This window comes from Polypterus senegalus, chromosome 5 (genome assembly GCF_016835505.1).
Source record: "Polypterus senegalus isolate Bchr_013 chromosome 5, ASM1683550v1, whole genome shotgun sequence".
Classification (NCBI taxonomy): domain Eukaryota; kingdom Metazoa; phylum Chordata; class Cladistia; order Polypteriformes; family Polypteridae; genus Polypterus; species Polypterus senegalus.
The window spans coordinates 176,011,964-176,025,598 of record NC_053158.1 but is presented as its reverse complement, the minus strand read 5'-3'; the positions used below and the strand labels follow the sequence as shown (position 1 = coordinate 176,025,598).

Below are 13,635 nucleotides of genomic sequence, written 5' to 3'. Positions count from 1 at the left end.
CAGTACCAAGTACTTCATGTACACTGTAAGGCAATAATCAAGTACTGAATAAGTATGTTTATTAGAAAAGACATTTGTTTTTATTTAAGAAAGAATAAATGTATTATTTTTAATGATATTTATTAATATTAATAACTCATGTAAAGTATTTTAATATTTAGAAAGGAATAGATGCAAACACTTTATCAAAAACTGGAGTTTCAATTTAAAAAACTGTGGCTTAATTGTAATTCTTGGCAACTGAGATAAATATGTTTTCTAACTAAGCTTTCAAACGTGAGACACAGGTTCTTTTTAAAAACTAACATTTTTATTCTATCACAGATCAATCTGTTTCTTCTGTTATCTGTAACTCTTGAAGCTGTACTATATAGCCCATCACAGATTGTACTAATTCACAGTTCTGACAGAAGCTTTAATGCAAAACTCTTTCTTTAGTTTTGTATCAATTCTTTTTGTCTTTAGCATGAACACATTATTGGTGTCCCCTCGTAAAACTTGGATACTGCTCTGCACCGTGCTGCATAGGGTGGTGCTTCAGGAAATGATATAGGATGTTGAATGCAGTAAAGCTAAGCCAAGAGGAAAGATTTGAAACTTGGAATTTTGGGGATTTACAAAATTAATTAATATAATATGTACAGTATTCTAACTTCAAATTCATATGTAACAATTATACTTTAAGCAAACTTTCTATAGCCAGTGTAATAGTTTCTCTGGCAAAACAACCATCTTAAGCTTTTTCACTATTGCATACTCTTCCTATCTTTTGTATGAGAAGATTCTAGTTTCTTAGTGACTTTTCAGCTTGCGAGCTACTTTTAAAATGACCAGGTTAAAATGATCTATCTATATAGATAGATATAGATATAGATATAGAGAGAGAGAATACTTTATACACTAAATGTATGTTGTCGTACCTTGCATAACTGAATAACCTTTATGGCACAATAACAATTCAATACATTTATGGTCACTACAGTATTTGGATTCAATAATCGTCACGTGGGAAAAGGCTGACTCGCATAAATAAGTAGAGCTGAATAATGCAGTCAATGAGCTTTTGAATTCAGCTGAGTAAAAAATGACGGCTGTCCGATTAACTGCGATTTTAGTTCCTTCTCTTTTCTCTTTCTCAGATTGCTTTTTGAAAGGACGTCAGTTTCATAGTTTTTATGAACAGTTTAAAAAGGGCCTTTCCATATTTTCCTTCTTTGGAATAGCAATGATAGCTTGACAGATCAGACAAACGCACTTCGATGGTGACATTGTGAGAAAAAAATCCTCTTCCAATTCTACATCCAGCCCATACCCTCCCCAAACATTTTTTTTTTTAAATCCCTTCTTCAGTTGATATAAATTGGAAGGCTAACTAGATCACAGCCGGAGCTTTGCAGTAGCTCGCGTGTTTGATCGTGCGTGCGGGATGACCAGTGTGTTAGTAGAAAAGTGATCTCAGACTGGCCGCCCTGTATGTCAATCAAGTGGCAAATGCCATAGGGAGGATATATGATAGACTAATGTTTAAAAAAATTTTTTTGAATGCAACGCGATCAACCGGTCGATTGCGATCAACGCATTGGGCACCCCTGATCTGATATGAGTACCATGAAGTAGTATTAGTGCATCCCTTACATGCCAGTTAATTTGTGCCACGAGTGGATTGTTAGCATTACCGAAAGAATGTTGGCCAGATGAACACTGTGGGCACTGCTGGCGCTACAGTTGTTGTATACTGTATGTATCTTGTCAGTCAAATCAGTAATGCATTTTGACGGACCTGTATAGAGCCAGCCCTTAAGCTTATCTCACTTTCAGTCCTTATTGTGCTTTGTTGGGTGTTATGTTCACTAAAAAGAACTGTTAAGCCAGGACAGATCTTGGTAGCTGCATATACCTTCATTAATAATTATATTGTTTGTCTCTAATTAAGCTTTTTATAATAGTTTTATGACATACCCCCACTTAGAATTTCCATCTTTCTTTATAATTCTTGACACAGATAGAGTAGAATATGAGAGAGAAGTTTTATATAGATGAGATTTGTTTCTGCCTTTCTCAGCACTTTTGTTTACCATCATTATCACACAGTTCTAGTTCTTAGGTTTGATTCTGGTAATTTAAGCTATTGCTGCAAATATCCTATCCTTCACTTTTTTGTTGATTCTGCAAGATCCGTAACTAGCATTTCCACTTATATTTAGTTTTTGTCAACCTCAGAACATTAAAACAGCTGTAATGCATCACTGATATTTTGTACATTTCTGCTAACAGCTTGGCTGTATGTTATCTGCAAGTCATTGTCCCGTCTATTTCTGTGATTCTTTAGGTACAAGCTGTAATACAAACATAAAGATCTTGGCCGAAACATTCCTGTAAAATTAAAATTCCATCGACCTACCCTGTTAAAATGAAATTGCGCTGTCACCTACTCCTTTTGTTTTGCTAATTGTGCTGTAACTTTTGTATTTTTTTTTAATTGTTGTTAGAAGGTTGCATTTATACAGCAGTGATATTAGGGAGACAGCTGTAAACCCTCATAAAAGAAAAAAAAGGCGTACTTTGACATACTGTTTGTAATGTTGAAATATATTGCTGAATATGTCCTTATGTTCAGAAATATGAAAGTGTAATTTTTATTTTTATGAATCTGAATACTTCATGATTGACTTATGCTGTGAAAAGAAACCACTGAAAATACTGAAGATCTTCCATATTGAATTATTTGTATATTTTTGGTCACACACTTGGTAATAGTAAATGGTTTTTTAAATGTCTGATATAATGGCAACTAAAAGAGAAAGAAAGAAAGATTTTCTGTCTGTCTTTTATATTAATGACAAGTCTTGTTTCAAAACACCTGCTCAGTCATATACTATTTCAATGAACTGTTTGTGGGTAATCAGACACCGGTTAAAGCTGTGCTTGGGACCATCAAAATGGCACAGGGAAAGTTACAATGGCATTGAAATCCTTTGTGCATGGCAGAGAATCAAAGTGGCAGTGACAGAGTACCTCTGCATACCACTTTGAGAAGGCAAGAGCCATTGGAGGCAGTAGACTTTGTAAAGCTTGGTGCCTCAAGAGTGAAACTCCCAGGAGTCCTAAAGCAACACATAATGAAAGTGCTGTGGAGTTTCCCTACAATACTAGAGGGCCAACGACTCTACAGGTTGTATAGGGTGTCTGATCCTCTATGCCAGTGGTTCTCAGATCCTGTCCTAGAAGACCACTGTTTCTGCAGGTTTTTCTTTCCCAACCATCTTCTTCCTTATCTAAATAGCTTCTTATTTCCAATTGCTATGTTTTGGTATTGGTCCTGAAATGACAAAATGTGTTTTCTAAATTTGTATTGGACTGTCACAAGCATTTATGTGTGTAACATAGGGAAAATGTAATGTTTTTTCTTATTGTAATCATCATCCTCATGATTTTCCTCCCACTTTTTCACATGTTCTAGATAAGCCTTTTTTTCTAATGAGTGCACTAGTAGACGCGACACCGAAGTAGCTGCAGCATTTTAGTATTCTTTGTTGTTTGTGCTCTGCTTGTTGTTAATTGGCATTATTAGTATACATTTCTGGCGAACAAACTCCACAAAGGTACAGTGAATTAGTAAAATACAAAAGAGGGTTAAATGTTTTAAATTATGGCAAAAATACAAATATTTTCAAATTCGTTATCAATGTAAATCTCACACTACTGCAGCTTTTCTGAGTGTATAGCAAAGAGATAAAAAGTCCAGCTGATTAAAGAATGAGCTAAATTTGATGACTCACTGAAGATTGGTATAAACATTGTCGGTAACTGTTGGCCCCCCAGACAGGTAAACCACTAAATTATACTTGATGAGAGAGAAAGAGAAATGGGGATTGGGGGCAGAGATGCCCAGCAGAAATGGTAGGAGGCCAGCATGAGTCCTTCAAGATAGCAGAGATACCATTTCACATGAGGAAAGCTGTTTCCCCAGGGGAAATGGGAGGCAGTTTGTAAGCTTTATGGGAGGCCTGTTCCTGTAAGGGCTATAGGTGAGTGTAGTCACCAGGGTTTGCTAGGGGACCTCTAGTCTGGCGTTTCCTCCCCAGATCAGCCCTTGGTTTTCCAGTAATCTCAGAAGGGGATTTAAACTTGTGTCAAGCCAGGAGGCCTAATTCAAATCAGCTTAATTAAATTTTAGTACTTACTGTACTTGTTACAATAATTAGAACTATGATATGAAAGAAGGAAGTGCGACATAAACATAAATCGTAATGTTAAAACATAAACGCCACAATATCATACACTATCTTTAATACAATACAATACAATTTATTTTTGTATAGCCCAAAATCACACAAGAAGTGCCGCAATGGTCTTTAACAGGCTCTACCTCTTGACAGCCCCCCAGCCTTGACTCTCTAAGAAGACAAGGAAAAACTCCCAAAAAAATACATTCTAGGGAAAAAATGGAAGAAACCTTGGGAAGGGCAGTTCATAGAGAGACCCCTTTCCAGGTAAGTTGGGCATGTAGTGGGTCTCAAAAAGAAGGGGGTCAATATAATACATTACACAGAACAGAACAAATTTTCAATACTGTATAAAAATACATTTTTGACAAGTACAGAGCAGAATTTAACAGTAGATATCGCATAGTATGATTTGGATTTGCTTAGAGTCCTGGAGACCTCAGCCATCAAGCTGCCTCCCCCATTTGGCCATTCCACAGCTGAAACAGCGCTGGGCCAGCCAATCCAATGAAAGGACCCCTCTACCCCACAATTCCTGCAGTCGTCCATCAGGGATGACTTTACCTTAGGCCAAGGTCAAAACAACTTGGGCGGTGGGCCATGGCACCAAGTGCCACATTTGAGTACCGAGAAGAGAAACAGAATAGGTGAGGGTTAGTAACAAATTATAACACTCATGTTAGTTATGTTTTAGTGCTAATGACTAACAACAGAGATGCAGTCTGTACAGTTAATCAGCAGGTCTAGTCAGGATATGCTAAACTGAAGTAGTGAGTCTTCAGCCGGGATTTAAAATCTGAGACTGAAGGAGCATCTCTTATAGTAGCAGGCAGACCATTCCACAGTTTAGGGGCCCTGTAACTAAAAGCTTGACCTCCCACTGTTATTTTATTAATCCTTGGAATCATAAGCAGACCGGCATCTTGAGATCTTAATGTGCGCTCTGGTTTGTAAGTCATGATAAGTTCAGACAAGTAAGCCGGACCTTGGCCATTTAATGCTTTATATGTTAAAAGGAGGATTTTGAAATCTGCCCTAAACTTAACCAGGAGCCAGTGTAAGGATTTAAGAACTGGAGTTATGTGTTCATATTTTCTTGTTCTTGTAATAATTCTTGCAGCAGCATTTTGGATTAACTGGAGGCTGTATAAAGAACAGTTTGAACATCCAGTGAACACTGCATTGCAGTAGTCACTCATACTAGAAATAAATGCATGAATTAATTTCTCAGAATCCTGTTTATTTAGAAAGCACCTTAATTTCCCATAATTTTTAAGATGGAAGAAACATGATTTGGACAGCTTTGTAAAATGCTCTTTAAATGACATGCTAGAGTCAAAGATAACTCCTAGATTGCGGGCTGATTCAGTAAAATTAATGGTGATTCCAACTGAGTTAAATGATGACAAAATATTGTTGTGATCAGCGTCATTCCCTCCAACAATTAACATCTCTGTTTTATCTGTGTTTCCATCCATCCACTCCTTTAATTCACTAACACAGCTAATTAAAGACAACATCGGAGAAACTTCATTTGATCTAAATGAAAGGTATAACTGGGTGTCCTCTGCATCCGAGTGAAAATTAACATTATGTTTCCTAATGATAGATCCCAGTGGAAGCATGTAAATTGAGAATAGTAAAGGTCCCAGTACTGAGCCCTGCGGACACCATATCTCACTTCTGTGTATAATGATGGAGTACTGTCAGCACATTTCTGTACATATTGGAATTGATTTGATAAATAAGAACTAAACCAAGCGAGCACAGTACCTGTAAGCCCAACATCATTTTCTGGCCTGTGAAGTAAAATAGAATGGTCAATGGTGTCAAATGCTGCACTTAAGTCTAACAACATAATTACAGTGGAGTTTCCTTCATCAGAGGATATCAGAATGTTGTTTACAACCCACGTTAGTGCCATTTCTGTACTATGACCAGTGGGAAACCAGACTGGAATTTCTCAAATAAATTGTAATGCGTAAGGTGTGACTGAAGCTGATTGGCGACTACTTTTCTAGTATTTTAGAGAGAAAGGTAAATTTGAAATAGGCCTATAATTATTTAGTATGTGTGGGTCTAGGTCTGACTTTTTAAGTAATGGTTTAATGACTGACACTTTTAGTGCATCAGGTACTGTGCCATGCAGTAATTAACTATTGATAATGTTTAGAATAGGTGCTGCAAGAACATCCATTGCACTTTTTACTAGTTTTGTTGGCACTGGATCTAAGGAACAAGTAGTGGGCTTCATTTTAGAAATTAAAGTTAAGACTTCCTGCTCAGTTACAGGATTAAAATTACTAAAGTGCTGAATGCAATGTGAGGCAGGGTCTGCTAAGCTAGTATTTGGTTTGTACTGTGATGCTGAGATCTGGGATCTTATATTTTTAATTTTCTCATTGAAGAAGTTCATAAAGTCTGTACTGCTAATATCTGTTGGTATTTTGCACTGTAAATCTGAATTCCCATTTGTTAATTTAGCCACTGTTCTAAACAGTACCCGAGGATTTTTATTATTGCTATCTATTATTGTAGAATAGTATTCTGAGCGAGCTTTAAAGAGAGCTTTTTTATATTTTTTAATACTCTCTGTCCATGCAATTTGAAAGACATGTAGCTTTGTTGTTCTCCATCTGCGCTCCAGTTTTCGACACTCTAATTTAAGAGCTTGAGTGTTTTCATTAAACCAGGGAGAGTTTCTATGTGCTTTGATCACTTTTGTTTTAAGGGGAGCCACTGCATCCAGAGCATCTCTCAAGGTCACATTATAATGTGATGTTAGCTGATCTAAATTGTTTTCCACGTTTACATTTGATATTAACTGATCCAAATAGTTTTCCACAATTATGTTCGACTTACTGAAAGTATCTATAAATTTTGAAGGAGAATTACAATCTAGATATCGCACTATCTTTGTTTTAAACTGTGAGTGTGTTGGCAAGGGCAGGACTAAATCAAATGTAATTGAGTAGTGATCAGAAATAACTTCATTTAATGGAGTAATATTTAAATTTTGAATTTCATCTTTGTAAGTTATAATTAAATCTAATGTGTGGTTATGATTATGATTTGGATCTTTGACAATATTTAAACGTACTTAGATATTTATATTAGTATTTTAGTCATCCCAAAATGCCCCTATTCATGGGCAAATAACAGCTATTTCAGTTGACATCATATGTAACAACTCATCTACTTCAAGGCGAAGTTATACCTTGGACACTGAGAGCAGCACAAATAGAATGGCATAAGGGAAGTAATGGCAAAACAGACACGATTACTATAATCAATTAAAAGTTTCTGCATCCCAGATGGGTTTTATTTATCCTAGGAATTTTAAGGAGCTTAAAGTCTACGGGACAGTTTCTTGAGAGTGGACAAGCTCCCTGATCTGCTAGTGCTGTGTAGTTGGCCCAAGGAGGCAGCTATGTCATATTTATTTTTTCTTTGTTACTTTGTGTTCTTCCTTTTGTTGAGTGGTCTCCAATATGTACTTTATTTCTATTATAAACACAACTTTTTTCTGATGTGTTCATTATCTTGGCATTGTTCCAGGCATAAGAAGGGTGTGTTTCTCACACAGTAAAGACAATAATATGTATTTCTATTGCTTATTTTCAGTCATAGTATGAGGCTCAAAATGCTTTACAAGATTTCAAAGAAAAGAAGTTTCAAGAAAAGGAAAACATTAAAAATAGATAAGAATAGGAATGAATAAATGGCATACCAAAATCAATAAATAATAAATCAGTACGTAACTGATACACAAGTCATATGATATAAAGTGTATATATTTATATATGATATAAAGTGGAGTTATAATTTATAGATTAATTTTCAATAATCTAATGATTAATCCAATGTTATAGTGAGATGACCAGGAATGACAGAAAAAAAACAGGGATGCAATGCTGAAGAGAAACAAAATCTTTAGGGGTTTAAAAGCCAAAAGACCACCCAGCCACCACTGGGAATTCTATCTTGCATAAATGTTCTTAAGTAGTTCCTTATTGTTTTTTAAGCTACATTCTAGATGAATTTGATGCAGTGAGTCTCCTCAACAGTTGGGATATCTGATTTTATACCATCATCACAGGCATCTTGCACAGTACTTTGATCAGGTGGTGGTGGTACAAAGTGCAATCATAGAAAACAGAAAAAAGAAAGCAGAAAAAAGTAGAGATTGTTAATGATTGCAAATACTAATGAATGCGTCTATATGCATATAGAATCTATTAAAAAGAGAATGAGCTTACTGCTGTGAAAAAGTCAAATAAAAAGGTGGGTCTTTATAAGTTTTGATGCTATTACCAGTGAGATGTGTTCAGATTTTATAATTCTAGTTAAGATTCTTGCTGCTGCATTCTGAACTAACTGCAGCCAACAGATGTGTTTCTTATGTTGTCCAGTTAGGAGTGCATTACAGTAATCTAGTTGAGTTAAAACAAAAGTTTGAATTAATTTGCCAGCATCTTGCAATGTTACAAGATGTCTAACTTCTTAAATGAATAAGTAAAAGCTCCATCTGATGTTAAACATAGTGCTTCCAATCTATTGTGGAGTATGTGATTAAATAAATGTAATTGGAAGCCCCTAAAATTCAGTACAATGAAAAAACCTACAAATTCCGTAACTATTCATTTACTTTTCTCTGACAGACTATAAATATGCTCATGGTCACTTTAGAATTAAAGTGCTCTTGGTGCACGGTATTCAAAATACCTGGCATAAAAATATTCTGGGTAAGCTACAATTGGGATTTTTTTCTCCAAAAATTCAACATTTTATTTGGTCCAGCTATAGTACTGTACTACAGTATTCTGTATTCTACTCAATTCTGTACTACAGTATTCTGTATTCTACTCAAAGAATAACATCTTTACCTAGCAGCATGAAGATGACGGCTCTTCTGCATCAAGGCCTGGAAGATCTGTGATGGCAGAAAGTAAAATGGATTGAACAACGTACACAGAAACCTGCAAGAAAACCATTCCAAGACACTCCAGTGTTGGGAGAAGATTTATGGACCAGGAGGACAGTGATGCAAAACATACAGCAAGGCCACAGTGGAATTGTTGAAATAGAAAAATGCTCAACATACTGAAATGACCCAATTAAAGCAACTTGATAAATTGTTGTTCATCATTGAGGAATGAGCAAAAACTACAGATGTGCAGTGCTGCTGATATTTTAGTCAAACCAGCATCCATTATGTTGTGTTTTGACTCAAGCTTGGATTACAAATTGGAGGATTTATGGAATTATTTATTTCATAAATTATAAATTAATAAAATAAAAAATATAAATGTAAAAAATTATAAATGATTTATTATTAATTATAATTAGTTATTGATTATTTAATGATTTTATGGATTTATGTTCTATTATTAGATGAACTTATTGAATTTAATTTAAAAGGTTTTTTGTGTTCGTTACTGACCAAATGAAACACTTTAATGGAGTACAGTCATGAATTTTCATGTTTCAGTAGTGAAAGTACTCTTTCATGTAGGAGCTCAAAAATTGTGACACAGTGCAGCCATTTTTGTATCAATTGCCAGAAAACTAAAGAGCAGTTTTATCAGTGGTATAGCAAAAATCTCAAAAACCCAACAACCACCACAGGGGCAGACGTGCTATGCATTTCTTAATCAACGCCACTGCCTTGATTTTTGATTTGAGCTCTTACTAGGCAGTTGTCTGTCACTCTGATGTAAAATGTGTTCATGTGTTGACATTTCTTCTTTTTGCATTCTGCATGTTTTCAGTTTTATGAATGTGATTCATTCTGAGACTTGAAATGCACAGATATGCTGTTTTTATATAGTGACTTTCTATGCTGAACAGTACCCTATGGATGCAGACGATTTTTTTTTCATGTGAAACAGGGGTATGTTAAATGACTTACTTGGGATGTCAAGGCCCAGCCTTATGCTTTACAGCCACTTGGTTCACACAGGGTATCCCTGCCTTAATTCGTTTTTGCTGCAAGGTTATTGTGGTTACAGTTGCAATGCTATACAAATTTAAAATGTTCTCTTTTTAGATACCATATTTTTTCCTCTTTCTGTGTATGTTTGCAGCCTACATGTAATCCCCCTGTTTATACAGTCAGTCATGCACGAATAAGTGAGTGTCTAGGTAGGTGACATCTTTATGCCAGTAGTGCAGCAGAACAGTTTGTGTAATCAGCTGTGATAATGTGGAAGTGAGAGAGTTATTTTATTTGCTCTTTAATTTTTTCATTGCCATTGAAGATATCAGCCTTATACCAGAAGATTCTGCATTTCTTCATATATGGCTTTATTAATCAGTCTAATCTTGCCTGCATTCCCATGGTAAAATCAAACATATAACCTGTCTTTAAACCACTAACCTAAATTTTCTGTCATTTTCCTTCATTAATTGTAAGTACTAAAGCAGCACATCCTTAAGGGTAATGTTTAAAATATAACTTAAATGTCCACATTTAGATTCAGTGATTCAATTCTGTGTGTATGTTATTTACACAGTAAATAAGAAAAAAAGATTTGTTTCCTATATGCTAGCAATGGGAATTGGGCTGGATGAAATAAGCAGTTGTAACGTAGCTTAAGTGTCTCCATGACTCCAGATAGCATGCTGCGACTCAGCAAGAGAATGTCTGAGTGTGTATTAATTCAAGAGTCAGACTACCAAGTTACCATTGGAACTGGCTCATAACAGTTTTTGTATAATTTATTCTGGGAGAGGGGAGAGAAAATGGAAGTTTTGTTTTTGTTTAATAATCTGAATACAAATTACAGTTTTTTCATGTTGTAGTACTACTTATTGAATAAGATTTCTCCTATTTTTTTAAAGCAGTCAATGACAGAAACATTTTACCTCTCCAACATTGTGCCACAGAACTACGAAAATAATGCTGGCTTTTGGAACAGGTAGGGGCTACTGTCACTCTATTCTGAATTTAATTTTATGAGGTAAGAATGTATGAAAACTTTAATGTTGTACAGGCTGTTTCATCCATTCTCAGGTTTCTCTTTAGCAGCTCTTGGTACAGTGATTATCTCCACTGTCTCGCAACTCCTGGGTTTTTAATTTGTGCCTGGGGGCAACCTTTGTGAAGTGTGCATGTTCTCCTGTGTCTGTGTGTGTTTTTCTTCTCTCAAGCATTTCCATTTTTCACTTAGAATATTTCAAGAATATACGTATTAGGTTATCTGGAAACTCTAACCTGGCCTTGGTTAGGTATGTGCATGAGTGGACCCTTTAATGTGCTATTGCCTGACAAGAGAGTGTGGCCCTTGTGACTCTGAATTGGTTTAATCAGGTCTGGACAGATGTGTGCTTAAGCATGGAAAAGCAAATGGAAAACTAGAGTGTACTTTGAAGTGAAACCATTTGCCACAATGAGAGTAAATCATGAGCGGTCTTCAAAAATAGTCATTAATTGCACATTTCTAGGAGTTAATTCCTGATTTTGAATATTTTTGTTTCTATAATTGAAGAATATCTAAAAGTCAAAAGCATGTCAATTATGTGTAAAATACAATGGTGGATTATCTGTTTTTATCTTGAAGGAATACTCCATCAAAAATGGTCATTTTTTTATCTATTGTTTGGCCCACTTTGTTTATAGTGATGGCAGAGAAAAAACTTTAACTTCATGTTTTTATGAATATTGGAGATAAAAAAAAAATTGCTGATTGCATTGATGAAGGGCCAGACTGAACAACAGCAAACAATATAAAAGCATCCATGAAAAAATCTCAAATTCCTTATGTCACATAATCCACCTGTTGGTTATCTGGTTGTATGCTCACAACATCCATAACACGTGTTTCACCTAAAATATTGTTTCATAAACTATTTCCAGAAAACTATCTCATGCACAACAGTAGAGCACATTCAAACAAGAATGGGCTTTTGAACTGAAGACCCACTTCCCCCAAATTCATTGGTTAGTAGTTGCTATGTAATGCTAAATTGGCACTCCAGATCTTATTAACACCATCGAGTGTGGTCTGAGAAAGGTGCATAATTTGAGATTAAATGTTAAAGAAAATAAAGGGAAATCATTATCAGATGGAAGAATGCCTTGTATTTATGCACATCTGAGATGCTTCTACAAGCAGAAGGTGAAGTCGATGGTACAATTTCACAAACTGCCTCTGAAAAATCTAGAAGTACTAGGGGGCTCTGCCCCCTGCTCACTTCGCTCACCAACCCCCTGCGGGCCCTATGCAGTAGTCATTTCTTGAATCTGACGCTTGCGACGAATCGTGCTGTGCTTTTGGATAAACACGAATATCAACTCTGTCCTTGATTTCTCCTTCTTTCGAAACTATTGTCACTGACAGTTCTTCACATGTTGGTTTATTATGTATGCGAGCGTGATCTTACTGATTCATATAGAAATCCAAGAAAACTTCTTTGTCTTTATTTTTCAGATAAATTTTGTGTAAAGTGGGATACTTTTGGACGTATGGATTTGTATCCATTATTGGCTGCAAAATTTCTAATACATCTAATCATTTAGCTCTTTCAATTGTATGTTGCGTCGCTTCTCCGTAATCGTAAATTTAAATCTGACCGAATTGTGGTTTCTTTGAAATTAAACTTATAGTAGCTTTAATTGTTGCGGGACCACAGATTCTCATGGCGTATGGTCCTGAATCGTGTAAATCTACGTTTTGAACATTGAATGATGCAAACGTGAACAGATTATTGCAGATTCTGATATTTTGCCTGTAGTGTTTATGGATTTCACTTTCACCAAATAACAAATCTTTTATTTCTCGCAGATATGCCTCTTCATTGGGAAGAAACACTACTTTTCCCTGATGGCAACACAAATTAGACGATCTACAAGTCTCCAACTTAAACTTTAAAACCGAACAATATCTACATACTTATGTCATATAACCTATGTCCATATACAGGCAGTCCCCAGGTTACATACGAGATAGGGACTTTAGGTTTGTACTTAAGTTGAATTTGTATGTAAGTCGGAACAGGTACATTATTTTAATAAATGCTATTGTTGACCGATTGTAACCAAGTGCTCTGCCAGTGAATGATGGAGTTTCACCTTTCTCTGACCTTTTTATTATTTCTGCTTTATTTTCAATGGTGATGGTTTTTCTCTTCTTTACTGTATCACCAGCACTTGCATCAGATTTGTATTTCAGAGGCATTCTTGAAGGGTGAAGATAAAAGATGAGCTCTTCTGCGCAGCACTGTACACGCTATCACAGCAGGAAGGCACCCGTCGTCAATACGTCTGATGTACTGACAAGAAACAACTTCCTGCTATGTGCGTAACAGTACAAGCAGGCTTGCTATTAAAAATGAATGTGGGTGGCGAGGGGCGGTTTACCATTCGTCCACCACACAGTCACTTCCACTACAGTATGCTGCCTGCAGC

At 35.8% G+C, this 13,635-nt stretch overlaps 1 protein-coding gene across 5 annotated transcripts in view; it reads left to right on the top strand.

The window, feature by feature from the left end:
- LOC120529657 (nuclease EXOG, mitochondrial-like) overlaps positions 1 to 13,635 on the top strand; it is a 78,587-nt gene that overhangs the window by 24,837 nt on the left and 40,115 nt on the right. For all 5 annotated transcript variants that reach the window (XM_039753650.1, XM_039753651.1, XM_039753648.1 and 2 more), the window contains exon 4: positions 11,070 to 11,146. In XM_039753650.1, the coding sequence (XP_039609584.1) occupies positions 11,070 to 11,146 (77 nt within the window). The remainder of the gene's footprint in view (positions 1 to 11,069; positions 11,147 to 13,635) is intronic.